The sequence below is a fragment of the Bicyclus anynana genome, chromosome 4, assembly GCF_947172395.1.
Source record: "Bicyclus anynana chromosome 4, ilBicAnyn1.1, whole genome shotgun sequence".
Classification (NCBI taxonomy): Eukaryota; Metazoa; Arthropoda; class Insecta; order Lepidoptera; family Nymphalidae; genus Bicyclus; species Bicyclus anynana.
Window position 1 is genome coordinate 4775322 of NC_069086.1, and position 18554 is coordinate 4793875.

Sequence of the window (18554 nt, forward strand, 5' to 3'; positions counted from 1 at the left end):
ATTATGGAATCTATATTATTTGAATATTTTTATTAAAAAATTAATTGAAATTAGTATAAGTTGTTGAAATTAAATGTACTGATATCTTTATATAGATATGATTTTTTTTTGTCACATTGACAGATCTATTTTTGAGAAAGATTGAAGATAACTCCAAACACATACAACAATGTCTTCATTTATTTTTATCATAGACTACGAGCATAGTCGTTAAATACATTTTTAATGAGTGAAAGCTTAATTATAGCTATAATTATATTAACCTTAAAAATAGTTTAAAATCATTGGGAAAATGTTACATTACTTAAAAAAATCTCTTCTCATAATTTCAAGACAATAATTGTTATTATCAGCCGTGCAAAAACGAATCCACTTTTACAAGTAAAATGTGGTAGATCAAACATAACAGTTACAGTCAGCAATAACAGTTGATTTTCTCTAAAGGACCCCCATTTATCAACACGAAGGGACGATCACAGATAGCCTACGGAACCCGGCCTCCTAACACCCACTTCACCCGCGACAGTTATAAGAATCACGTTTTGTGAATGCAGTAAATTATTTTAATCGGCGCGTTGGCGTAAATGGCGAGCTCGAGCATTTGTCTTCGTGTCGTTTGATAAAAATTACGATTCCGGATTATGTTTACAGCCCGACCCTAGTTACAGAGTTATTCAAATATTCATATTAAAGCCTCCAAAGCGTCCAATATAACAGGCAAAAGTACGAGCGTTTCTAGGAAATATAGCCGTAAATGAAATGGAACTTTTGACCTACTTTCTTGCCTTTCTTACTTTTAGGTTCTCTGTTTGTAATAAATACATCGAACCTACCTACCAAGTTTGAAACTTTTGAAACCAAAGCAAGGTAATATCATTCTTTTATTATTCTGGTACTGGGGGTACTATATTAGTTGAAGAGTAGCGGACGCCCGCGACTTGGAAATCGATGTAAACTTTCAAGTCCCATTTATATTTTCGCATGTATAATACTACTAATCATTTAAAAATTAACTCAAAAATGAATGATTTATATAAAAAAAACTTCAACCCTTTTAATTATAACCCTTTTTAACTCTTTATAATTTTGAAAAACATTGAATGACATCATTTTTAGCATTTATTTGGTAGCACACATACTAATTTTTACAAATGTAACTTGAAACATTAATGACTTTCCATACAAACGTTCAACACCTATTTCACCTCCTTGTGATTTAATTTCTGCGACAAAAAGTATTATGGACTCAAATCGTACCAAGATTCATTTAAATTTATTCTGTAGTTTCAGCGCGTTGTAAAAAATAAAAAAAAATGTTTTATCATCAAGCAATAGTGCAATGTATTTTTTTTTTAATAAAATAGTTACTAAGGAATAAAAATTGCAGCAAAATAATTGCACAATCGAGAACAATTGCAGCTAGTTGTACGGTTTTGTATTGTTTCTTTCCAACATCGTTTGTCCTTGCAAACAAACCAAGACTGCGAATGCTGGCACTGCAATACGTCAAGCATGCGATATTTCCGATTTCAAATTGAGCGAACACAAATACAGACAACAAACAATTGAGCCAATCTCCAATCTGTGTATGTACACGCCTTAGTGCAGTGCTTCCCAAACTTTTAAGATAACGTAACATCAACCAAATACTTACCTCTAAACTATTGGTTTATGGAACCCCATACAAATTATTACAAATCAAAGACACTATAATTTAAACACAAAAAAACAAAGACATTTATTCATCTATACTAATATTATAAAGGTATAGAGTTTGTTTAATTGATCGCGCTGGAACTACTGGTCCGATTTGAAAAATTCTTTCAGTGTTAGATAACCCATTTATCGAGGAAGGCTATATATTAACGGGAACCACGCGGGTGAATCGCGCGGTGTCAGCTAGTTAGTAATAATTTAGAAGTAAACTACTTCTTTATTTAAACTTTTTATGTGAAAAATTATTAATTTGTGCCACTGTACCCACTTTTCAATAATTAGTACTTAGGTACTTTAAAGTTGGTATTATGTCCGACAGTATCTGGTGTAGCATTTAATCAGTGATAATTAATCAATTTTGCGAAACCATCGTGACATAGCTCAACCAGTTGCAAAGCTGAAGTGACAATGGGCGGGGCACATAGTTCGAAAAGCCGATGGACGTTGGGGTCCTAAAGTGGTGGAATGGCGGCCCCGCACCAGAAAGCGCAGTGCTGGTCGACCCCCTACCAAGTGGACTGACGACATAAAGCGAGTCTCACGTATTCGCTGGATGCAGGCGGCTCAGTATCGTGATGTTTGGAAGTCCATACAAAAGGTCTATGTCCTGCATTGGATATGTATATGATGGTCGTGACTTTTCTACGGAACCCCTAGTTTCAGTGGAACCCACTTTGAGAAGCGGTATCTATATTGCTGCAATGAATGTGTTTCCCACTCCACTGATTGTCTGCACTGTTCAAACAAGCCGAAGACAACTTTATTGCCGATCTATTTGCCGTTAACAATTATGTACTCAATACCGTTACTCACCACTGTTCAATTAAATGCTCTTTATTTAATAGCACGTGTCGGTTATTGAAACCGGCATATGAAGGCTTGATTGGTCTTCTTAATCACGGAGTAAGGCAAATAAAACTTTGCACTTTACTTTTTGCAGCGTCGATTTTGCTAGCCGATTTGAAAATTCAAGATTTTTTATTTATTTTTTTTTATTTTTGAAACCACGTCGCGCGACCACTTTTGTTTAGTGCTCCATATAAATTCATACTAAGCAGTGGGTCGTGCGACCTTGTCGCGGTCGCAGGTCGCGGTCGCGCGTCGCGGTCTTCAAGATCGGAATGCTATGCATAATGATGACCCAATTTTAACAGTACTGTTATTTTTAAAGATTTGACGAAACGATCCCTGCTGCGTAGTAATCCAAACCGTAGATTAGCTGCGACTTAAGCTTTCAAACTTAGTTTGAATAAAAGACTTTGGGAGACTTTAGTAAGAAGTTAGGACGGCGTCTTATAGAAGATTATTCTGGCGAGAGCACATTATATCATCCGGTTACGACAATATTAACTTTTAATTGGCTTTAAATTCTAACTTTTAACAAAAAATAACATACGTCCGAAGTAAAGTTATTAAAAGATAATTAAAAAAAAATAAAAATAAAGAATTAAAAACTAAAAAGAAATGATGCGACATCATCTTTTTTCTGTGCATCTTTTTTCTGTGCTCGAGTACAATTTGGAAAAGTTACATATGAGAAATTATTCTAATGTATATTTTTTTCTATTTACGCTACCAACAATCTAATATTTTCATGTTATATCAATTTCATAGGGCAATGAGAGCAAGGACTCATCCTACTAATATTATAAACGCGAATGTTTATGTATGTATGTTTGTTACTCTTTAACTGATTTGCTGAAATTTGGAATGGAAACTGATTATAGTCTAGATTAACACATAGGCTACTTTTATCCCGGACAAATCCATGGTTCTCAAAGGAATTGTAAAAAAACTAAATTCCACGCGGACGAAGTAGCGGGCATCCGCTATTTTTACTATAAGGCCTAAGTCTGAACACATAGGCTATTTTTTATTCCGAAAAAAAACCATGGTTCCCGAGGGATTTGTGAAAAAATAAATTCCCATTCGCGGGCATCCGCTAGTTTTACTTTAAGGCCTAAATAGTTTAAAGGCCTTCGGTATTTAAAGCTACGTTTCTGTTATACTGGATACATACTCATCTATAAGTGATAATTAACCTAACGTATGACGATACCGAAGAATTATTAAAATTACAAATATAAATCATCTAAAAATCACAAAAATTAAACAAAAACTTTAACATAAACATTTACGTATGTTGAGTTAGTAGATTATCTGGTACAAACCTAATTAGAATTACACTAAAACACACACATACACACACACACACACACACACACATATATTCACTCAAAACACAGACATACAAAATTATTTTGCATGTTAGTTTTAATTTATATTAATCCATATCCTTCATGATTGTTAAATTTATTTTTATTATAAGCAGGAAGAGCGAGGATGCTGATATACAGGTTTATCAAACTTAAATCAGGGTCCTCAGCACTATTGTAAAAGGACTTATTTTAACAATAAATTTCATTTCATTTCATATACCCTCAGACTATCGTTCTATACAGTCTGGTAACAGCACACCGTCTGTTCCGGTAGTAGACTTTATCTTTCTTTCGTGAAATGCAATACACCGTCGTGTCGGTCGGGCGCGCAGACTGCTTTGTGTATCTGCTTTTCACACTTCAGACTACCGGAGCTTTGAGCATCTCGTATTTCCTTGAATTCTTTCTCACTGTGGAACATGGGCAATTTTTTTTCATACTTACTGGTTTAGTGAATGGTTTATACTATCCGTCATGGTATACTAAGGCAAAGGTTATTGAGGCAGTATACCATTTCATGACAGGGCGCGGCAAAAATTTGCACGCCAGGTGTAGTTCAATAAACAAATATGCTACCTATTGAATACTTATATGTATACCTTTAGATATCGAGTTGGTAATTAAATTTTGACGTCAATAATAATAATGCTATAACATCTAGGTACGATATAATGTCGTTGTTTAACATCCTTATTATTAACAGTTTTCTGGACCTCTGTAAATGCAAGCTAATTTAAAACTGTGAGTGTTTAAATAAGCTTGCATTTTCAGATTCACTATCAACCCATATTCGGCTCACTGTTGAGCACGAGTCTCTTCTCAGAAACAGAGGAAAACTAATAGCCCACCACGCCGGTTTTTAGATTACTAGACATAGTTAGAGAAAACTTTATTATACTAAAGCCATTTATCCCACAAAAGTCTGTACTTAAGAAGTCATTTACTTAGTTTAAAAAAATGTTTCTAATATTTAGGCAATGCCGTTACAGTCTAAAGTGTGGATATAGATAAACTACCTGACGCCGCGCGGTTTCACCCGCGTGGTTCCAGTTCCCTTCGGAATACGGGGATAGTATAAAGCCTATAGCCTTCCTTTATGGATGGGCTATCTAACACTGAAAGATTTTTTTAAATCAGATCAGTAATTCCTGAGATTGAGAGATTCCTGTAAATTAGCGCGTTCAATCAAACAAACAAACAAACTCTTCAGCTATTTTAGAATTTAAACTATCGTGAGTGTTATTCATATTAATTGAAACACGGCTAAAACTTTTGCCAGTTTGGATCGTGCCGCGATGCAAGAACCAGCTCATGACTAAGGGCCCCGTATGGGTTCGAAACTAATCGGGCATACTCCTAATATCACGTGAGTTTTAGCCGTGTTTCATAATCAATTGAAACTCTTCAGCTTTATAATATTAGTATAGATATGTCGGATGTATCGGCTCACAGGCACCGCCCAGTCTGCGGCTAGCGGCGGCAACCTTGGCGCCGGCTGTCGACCGCCATTATAGCACTTACAGCTGTAATACAGCTGTTCTACTTAATTACTTGTAGTAGTAGTTGCATCCATGCGTAGAAAAAAGCAAAACATGTACTATAATAAAAAAGACACGTGATATTAAAGAAATTAAATATTACGTAGGAAAACATCGTGAGGAAACCTGCACATCAGAGAATTTTCTCAATGCTCTGCGTGTGTGAAGTCTGATATCGAACGAATAACGAACAAAAGAACGAATAACAAATAAACAAACTAACTTACCTATGTTATTATATTATCATCGTCACCGACATCGTCCCGAAATTCAGTTTACACAAATCTCGCACAAACCATATATCTTTCCCAGATTAAGTCAATAGAGTAGTAGATTTAATTACAGTACCTATTGTCAACGGCGAAGGGTGCGCAGAAAAACTTTAACAAGTTTATGTCTGCACCTTTTAATTTTTATCATGTAATTATTATATATAATTAAATAAATAAAAAAAATAACCTCCTCTATCATCCAGTAAGACTCCTATTAAAATCGATTTAGCCGTCCCTGAAAACAGACAGACAAAAATTTTAAAATTCTTTATGTTTTAGCATCGTGAAAATAATTACATTTTAATTAAGCACTTGGAAAAAATCAAGCACAGATATTTTAAAATAACAGTCAAGTCAATTTTATTTTATGTGTAGATTGAGTCAATAATTAATTATTAAAAAACTACCAAATATTTATATTTGGCACTTTAGCTCTGATGAGTTTTAATTGATTTGAATGTATGAAGATCTTTTATCACGGCAATTTTAAGTGAGTCTGCGGTGTATTAAGATAAAGAAATAGCTGACGTTGCAATATAAATCTTACTCCTCACTAACAGAGTATAAAATGTAACGAATGATGCAATCTTTGTAATTTAGTGCTCGCCTTGAACTTGAGCGGTCGTTCACTGCTCGCGACAATGTGCCACTGCCAAATCTCTTTAACGAGTATTTTGCCAATCGAAATAATTAACTGTACAGTAGTTACCTATTCTGACGATGATCACTCATGCGCACAATCGTCTTCTCTATTCTTCTTGATTAAGAACCGTGAAAGCCCAGTAGATATGACCTCTGCCTTCGATTCGAAGGGCGTAGGTTCGATTTCGGTCCCTACCTCCAACTTTTTAGCTTTCATCACGTGTCTCAAATGGTGACGGAAAAACATCCTGAGGGAATTTGCATACCAGAGATTTTTCTTAATTATCTGCAAGTGTGATGTCTGACAATCCGCATTGGAACTAAGGCCCCTCTCATTCTGAGAGGACACCCGTGCTCAACAATGAGCTGAATATGGGTCGTTAATTATGATTCTTCTTTATGGGCCTGCAACGTTTACCTTAAAGATCTGCAGACCGCAAATGGGTTGACGCTTTCGTAATGTGGTGCTCCGAAAATGCTCCGGATCCTATAGTCTGCAGTTCGGACCAACGCATCTATTCTTACTAAACTCAAAATCCAATCTATTCTTACTAAACTCAAAAACCATCTGCCTCAAAATAATCCTTAAAAAGGTACTTCGATTGCCAGGAAATACAGGAGATAATTAAGAAATAATGGTTTCTTCTCAAAATACCAATGGTCTGGGAAAGTGAAAGAAAAAGGGCAATTAACCCAGCCCGATGTATTTTGGTCTGACCAGATCCACACCACACTCCGTGGCCTATGCTCTTAGGACTAGATAAGGCAGACAATAATAAACATGGTCAAAAATAAGGATGACCATGACCCTTATATGAAGGAGGAGGCAGAGATGGAAAGGAGATGTTCTTAAAATTTGTCATCATAATCATTCATTAGCATCACTCTTTTTAATAGCCTCAGCCTAGCCTCAGGGTACATCAGGCCTTTCCAAAAATAAAAATACCCACTTTAAATAAAATCTTACAATAAATAAGCTAAGCATACATTTTAAAAGTAGTGTCAGGGTGTCAGACACTTGTAAAGTTGTTTTCTGTAGGTAACAAACCCTTGTTATCGTATTTACTTGCTGCGAGAAAAATCACTTGCCTCCCAGCAATGATTACTCTTGGAACTGCTCCAAAACTTTCGAATAAATAACGGCCGGCCACCAGCAGCCAGCCCTCCGGAAAACGCGATTTGAACGCTTTTGCATTATTTCCTCGTCAGAAGTCGTTGCTCGCTGCTTTTTTGCATTTCTATTTGTATTAAAGCCGAGGACGTTCTGACACTGTAATTAAAACAATAGTTTTTGTTATCAATATTAAATAAATTAAATGTAATATATTCATAAATCTGTATGCAGCTTCCGTGATGTTGTTAAGACCTTACAGTCTAGGAAGTCGATGGGTTAATGATGATGAGGCATTACGAGTATAATCTAATAAATCTATCTATATATCTTTCTACCTACTACACATATACTATGATAAGTAGTAGAATTATATGTAACTCCTCAATCGGTAGTCAATTTAGGTATTTTTAATATTATTTTACTAATAAGTAGATAATTTAAATTTGTAGGTTGTAAGAAGAAGCAGAACACAACCAATATTACGCGCTGATGACTCATATGTTTCTAAACAAAATTTTCATGTCCATTTCACAGGTTCATTAAGCTAAGTCTAGAGTAATAAAAGTCTAGGTGATAGATACTCGTATATGGTTTGTTTCGTAAAGATCGGATGTATACTTATGTATGTAGGATCTTCGCTGTGGCTACGCAAACTGCGATCTTGATTAATGAATTATAAAAGTTAACCCGTCACAGCGATGGATGTGATCTCAACTGAAGTAACCTCACCCTCGTCAGAGCCACCTGTCGCGGGTCCGCGCGACCATCTCCGTACTTACGCGGATCTTTATCGTTATTATACCTACATATTACAGTGCCCGGTCTTTTCTACCCTTTTAGCTTTCCCGGCGAAAGGCTTAAGTGAAGTCCTTTAGAAATTTTATGCTCGATCATAAAAGTTTACACAAACAATTTTTCTTACCTACTCATATTTTTTGTGGATTTTTTTTTAATTTGTAACTGTCACATTTGGACAATAAAGCACTTTAATTTGCAAAGTGTAAAGAATGAATAACTGAATGAATGGCTGGTGTTTTCAATGGCCTTAAATTGTGCGAGTGAATGAAGGAGTAATTAGATTGACCTTTGTGGTCGGAAAATCCCGGGTCTATAGGATTATGAATTTTCGCGCGATTTATTTAACTCACTCCTTTTAGGATAAGGTTTGTTCGAATACGAGCTTTCCTGGAAAGTTATTAGATATTTTATTGTAAGAGTTGATTGAAAAATATACTATTCATATTCATGTCTATATAAAGTTTAATTATTACGGTTCTCTATTCGTATAAAAAAGAAATTATGTAGTTTTACCGACAAGTAATTGTTAATATATGTATATTTAGTATTATAAAGAGGTAGGTACTTAAAATTTGTGGAGTTGTAGAGGGTAATCTCTGGACCTACTTGACCAATTTTGAAAATTCTTTTACCACTAGAAAGCCACGTTATTTGTGAGTGTCATAGGTATTTTATATCCGTAATCTCACGGGAACGGTAACTGCGCGAGTAAAACCGGCTAGTAGGTAGTAGGTATAATGGTAGTTGCTAACGGTTTGATCTAATTCACAATTGTTATTTATTAACATTTCTGACATAAAATAAGACAATTATACCTTTGATGGACAACGGACAGAGAATTATTGTTTAATTCATGTTTTTGAAAGTCGTTAACACCTACTAATTTTTTGTGATAAAGTGTATTTTTTGTAAAGGTTGCTTACCCAACGCAACCACTCTGAAAAAAGTCTTAACTAGGCCATATAACCGTCAAATCAAATCACACTAATATTATAAAGGCGAAAGTTTATGTGCAAGGGTGTAAGTGTGAGAGTGTGTAAGTATGTATGTTCCTCTTTTACGCTGCGGCTACTGAAGCGATTTAGCTGAAAAATGGAATGGAAATAGATTTTACTCCGGATTAACACATAGGCTACTTTTCATGCCGGAAAAATCCATGGTTCCGTGAAAAACTTAACTCTACGCGGACGAAGTCGCGGGCGTCCGCTAGTAATAATTAAGAAGAAGAATCAATTTAATTTATTGTTGCCTCGACTGGTGACAGAAGGGCTGGCTCATTTTTAGCTGCCAAACGCGGAAATGTAGCCAGTATTCTTGCCACCATTCCATGTGGGCATGATTTATATAGAATACGTTAGCTTAAGTTCCTTAAAAGTTATTTCTCAATAAAAAATAAATAATTATATAAATATTTATAAACTAAAATATATTTTCTCTTCTCATTTTATTTACCCGCTATCAGGTGCAAGTCGTTAGCACCTAATATAAAATCTTATTATCGAAGATATTAACTTTCCAGTGCCGCTAGCATCTATTCCTTGCTAATGAGATTAAACAAGCGCAATATTTTACACAGAAGCGTAACGAGGTAAAAGATTTATTTTATAGAATATCTTCTTCTTTTGGATGAATTTGATATTAATAAAACCTCGCCATATTGCGAACAAATTTCTTTCATTAGAATAAAAACGGAACAAATTTCTTTAATTAGTATACTACGCACAGACGGCCAAATAACCGTAGTTACGCTACTTATCCAGGTGTTTTTTTATATTTCTGGTCATGACAAAAAACTAAAGGGACAATGATGATAAGTCTCGAGCTACTAAAAGTATTGCCAACAACTTTATGCAGCCTGTTTTAGTAAAAAAAATTATAGACCCAACAAATTTTTACAAGTTTTTTATTTTCTTACTTTCCCCTCAACACTACCTACTTTCTTTTTCTTTATCTACGAGTATACTAATATTATAAAGAGGAACGATTTGATTGTTTGTTTGCATTGAATTGAACCGAAAACTGAACCGATTTGAATAATTCTTTCACTGTTAGGAAGCTACAATATCCCCGAGTGCTATTGGCCATATTTTATCCCTGTATTTTTACGGGAACGTGAACCACGCGGGTAAAATCGAACGGCGTTTGCTAGTTTTTTAGGCATAGCTTTTATCGGGGGCTTTGAGCGTGGCGACTGAATCAAGAAATTCCGTAACGAAAATAAACCTAACACCAAAGCCGTGCATCAAACTAACACATTTCGACGTTATCTTATCGACTCCACTGGATAAGTGGTGTGAAACTAATGCAAAACTTATTAAATTTGTTCGATTCTAGCTCAACGTAATGACTATTTTTTTTTCTAAAGAAAATAAAATACTGCATAAATAAAATAAATAAATAAATAAATAATGCTATGCAATAGCTATACCGCGGCAGTCTTCGAGTGTGTACTTTTTTATTTTTACGACAATCTATGGTGATGATGAAGTATTTACAGGTGATAGTAACCTGGTGTTTATTTGTTCCCAGGTTCAGTTTGCGGCGGGCACTGCTGCGGACGAGGCAGAGAGACTCAGCTGAGAAACGCTCTCCGAAGAACAGCCGAGCAGCGCGTCGCGTCTGCTGTGAGGCCCATCTCGGAGCTATTGTTAGCCACCAAGAGAACGTTGCAAGGTACGTACCTACTCCATTTTTGTTGCTATAGTTAGATGAGTAGTAACAGTTACTACTCATCAAGAAAGGCTGTAGAACAGTACTCATCAAGAAAGGCTGTAGAACTGTACTCATCAAGAAAGGCTGTAGAACAGTACTCATCAAGAACGGCAGTATTATTACAGCTTTTCTTGATGAGTACTGTTTACCAACAATAAAATTAGAAATGAAAATAGAGAACGCATATCATGTCATAACTTATTTATTTTAAATAATGTATGGTTTGTTTTTGTATAAAATATATTAACCTTATCTTATTGTTCTAAGCTTATTAATCAAATTTAATTAATTAAACATAACATAATTAATAGTAATTATAGTTAGGTGTGTAATGACTAGCGATATATACCATCATTTTTAATTTGTTTGTTGGTAAACAGTACTCATCAAGAAAGTCTGTGATATAGCAGTTGGTCCATCTGATGTTAAATGGCCATACAGGTTACTCTGTTTATTTAATTAATTTTACTTAATTTACATTGATAATCCAGTCTAGATTAACAATTAATTTCAAAAACAACGCCTAATATAGTGACAAATATCTGTCCCCAAACAAGTAAAATGAATTTTGTATCCTACTGCTTTGTAGATAACAGAATGTTGGGCAAATTGCGACGAACGTTCGGTGTAAGTGGTTCCCGTAACACGATACTGTCTACGCTCTGCGACGTTGTTCTGTTGCCATACATAAACACTCCTAGCAACACTAGACACAATGTCTCTTATTTACTTCGTAGCATCTGATGGTTGCTTTTAAAAGGTAAAGAAAAGGTTCGTCTAATTATAAGAATATAAGACTGGTTAAAATCTAGAGATTTTTACATTAATGCTAGACAGCTTGCTTGCCAGTAAATAAGAGACGAGAGAGGCTTATTGGATAGAAAATATGTTATGTTGGATTTTTAATAAATGATATACAAGTATGCTGGCAGCTCGAGACCATTGTGCTTGGAGGTCCATGCAAGAGGCCTATGTCCAGCAGTAGATGTCTATCGGCTGATAAGGTATACAATTATACACACGAAAAGGCCTTGAAAGAATAAATCAGTGGCAAACGCCATTGATAGTATATTAATAATTTCGTTTTATACTATTATGCATTCTGTAGAAAGAAAATAATTATATTTAAGTAGTATAACAGAAGTTTTGAACTGCCAGACAGAAAAACAAATCTCACATAAATGTTACGCTAAATATAAAGTACGAACAGCTAAATTAGCCTGTCAGCGTGCAATATTAAAAACTATAGCTTGGAAAATTCGTTCGCAGCACTCCCGATGGTCCGCGGGGGCCGGGAGCGTTCATCTCTCTCTACATGATAATCGCGCTTTTGTCTACACCAAATTCTACCCTTATGTCATTACTAATTATTATTAATTGCAAATATTTTTAACGTTAGCAGTTACCGACAGATAAGGGTACCGTTTTTTACTTTTATGGCACGAACTCTAATAAGAGAAATCCAGCGAATACTATCGCTCTGATTGCCCAGTAATTAAGCGGGTTTGTCTATCCGCCCGACAAGTCTACAAAGCGATCGAATTTCAGGAGGTAATTAGTGCTCTAACCCGTGCTATAGACGTGCAATTTTAACTGAACCGTAAACTGTACAGTTAAATCGCCCGTGTGTACAGTTTATACTAATGATTTAGATCGAAGGGTGTAGGTTTGAATCCTGTCAGAGGCATGTATCGTAACTTTTCAGTTATGTGCATTTTAAGAAATTAAATATCACTGACTCAAATGGTGAAGGAAATACATCGTGAGAAAACCTGCATATCTGAGAATTTTCTTAATTCTCTGCGAGTGTGAAGTCTGCCAATCCGCATTGGGCCTGTGTGGTGGACTATTTGGCCCTTTCATTCTGAGAGGAGACTCGAGCTCAGCTGTGAGCCGAATTTGGGTTGATAATAATGGACAGTTAAAACAAAGCCTGTAGCGCCTCTAATTCTCACTATCTTTGTTATTCACCTAAATGTTTTACGGCATCGCCAGACTAGGGTCAAATTAATATTATGGAGGATACTAATTACATAAATAAATAAAAAATATAGTAAATATTAATTGTCAAAGAATATATTGTTACTTAAGAAGTCGTTTAAGAACTCAAGTCCTTTTTCTAGATTTCTGATAGGATAAGTTTTTTGAAGAAGTTAATTATTATCAATCTGGTAGTATAAATAAAATGAGTGTATAAAAATCATTATACAATATTAAAAATGTTTTAATCTGAAAATCCTATTGATATTAACTTTTATTATAAAAATTAGGCTCCCAGTTGTTTTTGTAGGGTCTTTGTTATTCATAATCCAACCGCACTTGAACAGAAATGTTTGCTTTATACCGGTTTCATTATAGTGGAACAGCTAAGCGTTATCGATTTTATAATATTTGAGCAATATTGCACTTTATTCGCTTTTATTATTTACTACTAGGCGATACTTTTCGGGGAAGTAATACCGGTATATTTCGACCGTTCAGCATAACTGTCTGAAGGATAAAATAGCCGGTGCAATTACATGGCCTGAGAGTACAGGCGCTCCCGAGATCGTGAGTTAATAATAAAAAGCCTACGTTCGGATGACTTCAAATATCGGGGACCTCGTCTTCATCGGCGAAGACGCTATCTATCAGTGTGTGTATACGTATAGATTGTCTTTGTGTTGCCTGGGAAGCATAGAACATGTACCTTGTATGCGAAGTGTTTATTAGGCGATGATTTTCCACTCACCATATCAGGTGTTATCTGCTTGGTCAATGGTCAATCATCACTAAAAGAAATTTTGACCATTTTTTATATCTTTAATAGTTTAGTTCAGTTTGTTTTTCAATCACAATCATACGTTAACGTTGTATAAGCAAATGTTTCAAATCAAACCAACCCTACCGCAACACGGCACTACGAATGATTGATTGAAAAAAAAAACAACTAACTCCAATACGAGCATTTTGTTTACGGTAATAGAGGTGATTTTTCTCTACACGGATTATGGGATTGTGATGTTTGTGAGGGACGGTAAGAACAATAAATACTCGGGTCGGGATAGAACGATACTTGTTTACCAAACACTCGGCGTACCGACAAATTGGGCGGCCCGTGTACGGTGACACCGCCCGCCATTGTAAATATTAGAACACGGAGCTCGTTATACATGGCCATAATTATTCTGCCCGGCTACGCAAAGGGCTGTTTAGCGGTGCAAGTTTTGCGTGATTTGTGAGCTCGTTGTACCTCTTTATTACACAGGTGGGGATAAAGTATGGCGCAAATTCTTAGTTCTCGGCTCGTACCTAAACCACAGAATACATATGCCTAAACACATGTAATGAGCTACAACCACAATGTACAATTATATCTCGCTCGCTCGCTAATGAAGGTTTTTTAAACGACTGCAAGAAGGGTTATGTTTTTCGCGCGTATCTTGGAACTATGTAACTTTGTTTATTACCTCACAACCCTACCAAACCTCTAAACGGATTTATGTAATTAAGACATTGTTATTTTCGTTTTGATAACCTAAATGTTCTTAGATAGGTGAAGTTAAAAAAATCCAACACGACTCCTGTGAGACGCTATATGACTCGAGGTGAAAAGAAATATTTTATTAGAATATTGCTATATTATATGCAAGGACACATCATGAGGGTTTTAAAATAGTATATCACGGCTATGTTAAATAAAACATCAGTTAGAAAACCGTTATTTAAATTGTTGAAGTATAAAAAAACAATGGTCGGTTAGCGTATCTCATTTTAACTAAGGCTTCTTTTCATTTGGAATATGTCGTTAAGTTTGTAGCTATTAAATCAATGATCTTTCTTCTTTATATTTCCATTTTATATTACATAAAATTACCTGCCATCACAAAATCGTAATTTCTTATATCATGTGCAAGTATTGGACATAAAATGGAAACGTTTTCGCATAAATGAAATTTATTGCCGTCTTATTGAATATCGGAGCACCAACGCGTAGCGGAGCTATAAAGCTTGGGCCACACTGGCGTTGCGCGAGAGCGTCTCAGCTTATGATGACAGTGACTTTCATCATCATAATCATCATCATATCAGCCGTTGGACGTCCACTGTAGGACATAGGCCTTTTGTAGGGACTTCCAAACATCACGATACTGAGCCACCTGCATGCCAATCCCTTTTTTTTTATATACAGAAGGGGAAATCCCATGGACACCTGGTTGACACAATCCAGCGAATCCCTGCGACTCGCTTGATGTCGTCAGTCCATAATAACTATAGAAATAATTAATTAAGGCAATAGAAACGTGATATGCATACATACAAAATTCAAGGTACGCGTATTCCCTGTAACCGAATTTATTGGAAGTCCCAACTAAATTGCGTCATCATCATCATCATCATTATTAGCCGATGGACATCCACTGCTGGACATAGCATGGACTGCCTCTTGCACGGACTACCAAGCACAACGGTCTCGAGCCGCCAGCATCCAGCGGCTCCCTGCAACCCGCTTGATGTCCTCGGTCCACCTAGTGGTCGACCAAAACTGAGCTTTCCGGTGCCATTCCAGAACCTTGGGACCCCAACATCTTAGATATGAATACCTCCAAAATTCAAGATACGCGTATTCCCTGTAACCCTAACTGTTCTTACTAAAAAATAGTAATGGCGTTTGTGGCTGTCGCGTCGGGCCCGAGTGCGGCGACACTTAATATATTAAAGCTAAAGGTCACGAATCACGAAAACTGTTTGCCAGGGAGGTAGTTTATAATTAGTAAACGTCCGGTAAGAACGGATTTTTCGACAGGGCCGGTTTAAAAGCGGAAGGAGTTGCAGGGTCCGCTAATATTTCATATTTATTAATTTACTTGTATTGAAAACCACTATAGCTAAAATTATTTACGCTGTGGCACCAAACGACTCTTTCGTGTAACAAATCAGTTTTATTTACAGAATCTTTATATTCCATAAAATTTAATGTCCAAAGCTTTTAACTCGGGACCGACGTAGTTCGGTGTCGTTAAGGCATCAAATGCTTCTCCCTTACAGGCACGTTTAATGTGAAAGATTAACTCTGTAAATACAATTAAGATGAGGATCGTCATAAAATGCGGTTCCCACTGTAAATGTGTTACGAATTACTTGTAATTATGAAGTAGGGTAGTAGTAAAATAAATAATGTTACATACTATAGCTGCGTGATCGAATCAGAAATGAGGAGATCCGCAGAAGAACCAAAGTCACCGATATAGCTCAACGAGTTGCGAAGCTGAAGTGGCAATGGGCGGGGCACATAGTGCGAAGAGCCGATGGACGTTGGGGTCCCAAAGTGCTGGAATGGCGACCCCGCACTAATAAGCGCAGTGTTGGCCGACCCCCCACCAGGTGGACTGACGACACCAAGCGAGTCGCAGGGATTCGCTGGATGCAGGTGGCTCAGTATCGTGATGTTTGGAAGTCCCTACAAAAGGCCTATGTCCTGCAGTGGACGTCCATCGGCTGATATGATGATGATGATGATGACTATAGCTTAGCAAGTTCGTTGATGACACTCCCAATGATATGCGGGCGACGGGGGAAAGGACTAATTATTAGGGAATCATTATCAACCCGTATTCGGCTCACTGCTGAGCTAGAGTCTCCTCTAAGAATGAGAGGGGTTAGGCCAATAATCCACCACGCTGGCCCAATGCGGATTGGCAGACTTCACACACGCAGAGAATGTTTTCGCTTTACCATTTGAGACGCGTGATATTTTATTTCTTAAACTTACTTTTTCTTTAGTTAGAGAGAAAGAGTTTCTTTATATTATTTCCAAAATACGATGAAACGGATATATTAATTGGGAGTAATAAGTAAAAACAGTAACTTTATGACCTAGTTCCTTCGTAATGGTTTTACAATGAAACCGCAACTGCGCTGGTAGTTTTTATGCCATTCATTGCAAATTTTGTATTTTATTGCATAATATGTATTTTATAAAGCTGAAAAACCTCAGTAGCGTGCACATATTAGATACAAAAACGCACTGCTTACCCTGAATACTTATAACGAAGATCATGCTTTGAAGGGATTTTACATTTCTAACTCTCAAAAAAACAGTCAAAAAAAGGTTTCATGTCCATTTGTATGTTTTGTACATTGTGTACGTTAATGCCTACCCTAGTGAAAAGCTTTGTGCGCACCACTGTGCTGTGAAAAGCGTCGGTATCGCAGAGGATTTTTCTTGTCAACCTTTCTTGGTGTTTTTTTCATGCTGTTTGCATTGACCTACGTCTGTGGCTGTCTGCCATCTACATTAAGTTGATATAGATTGTTATAAAATAATAATAATTACAAGCCTTTATTCGCTTTCTTTAAACAAATTTCGAATTAAACTAAAAAAATATAGTTTTAGTTGTCTATAGTTTAGTTAAATTCACTTTGTTGGTGAGGTTGTCTTGCGACATAGGCCTCCCCCGTTTTTTTACATTCATCTCTGTCTCGAGCTATGCTCCTCCACCCTTCTGGTAAATCATCCTTCCATCTTTTGATTTGACGTCCTTGATGTCTTTTTCCGTTACGAGGATACCACTCCATAACATCTTTTGTCCATTTTCTTCTATCTTTCCTTATTATATGACCTGTTCAATTCCATTTCAGTTTTCTAATTGTCTGTAGTACATCGCTCACCTTTGTTATTTTCCTTATTTTTAAAGGAAATAGATTGTTGTAGTTGATGTAATGTAAACATGCTATTAGCTAAGGGCAGATGTCACTCAGTTTACCCTATCGTCAGCGCTACCAAGTGCAATGACCTCGATAATGAGCAGGTTAAAACAATGCGAGTTCACCCTCGCTGCAGTACAAAGTGAGGGTACTTTTCAAAACACCACTCGTGCTGTATTCTAACCGATAAATAAGCTTGATACTTGATCGTTTTGTTGATGGAGTGTGTAAAAGTATTGATTGAACACGAAGTGGGTACGCAGTGTTTTGTAGGTGAACGCCAGTTGAATACAGAATATACAACATACTAGCGGATGCCTTGCGGTTTTACTTTCGTAGTTCCAGTTCCAGTGAAAATACGGGGATTATATATAGTATTTAACATTTACAAATAACGTGGCTATCTGGTAGTCAAATAATTTTCGAAATCCGTTCAGTACATCCAGAGATAGAAAAATTAAAAAAAATATATATAACTTGGTCATCCTAGCGAATTTTGGAAAACTATTCATTTTAGTTTTAGACAATTAAGTGGCGTATCTACAATTTGCGTTTTATCCAATAATTACAGGACATCCTGTATAATGTAAGTAAATACAAAATTATGCATGTGTGTACTCAGTGGAGAAGCTAAATTCGTATGTTATGTGTCTACAAAATCACCGAAAAAAGTGTTTTCGGTGATTTTGTAGACACATAACATATTTAATAGTATAAAACCGTTGACTGTTATGGTAGGAAAGGCTGACACACATTTAACTTTTATAAAATTACGAAAGTCTGACCTTCTCAGGCTCTCACATAAAAATCCTTTGTGAGGTAGGTAGTTGCAACCATTACAAACCATCGGTATAAA

The 18554-nt window shown here is 36.2% G+C and overlaps 1 protein-coding gene across 1 annotated transcript in view; it reads left to right on the top strand.

The window, feature by feature from the left end:
• LOC112042976 (division abnormally delayed protein) overlaps positions 1 to 18554 on the top strand; it is a 164930-nt gene that overhangs the window by 102984 nt on the left and 43392 nt on the right. The window contains exon 2 of the mRNA XM_024078211.2: positions 10829 to 10972. Coding sequence (XP_023933979.1) covers positions 10829 to 10972 — 144 coding nt within the window. The remainder of the gene's footprint in view (positions 1 to 10828; positions 10973 to 18554) is intronic.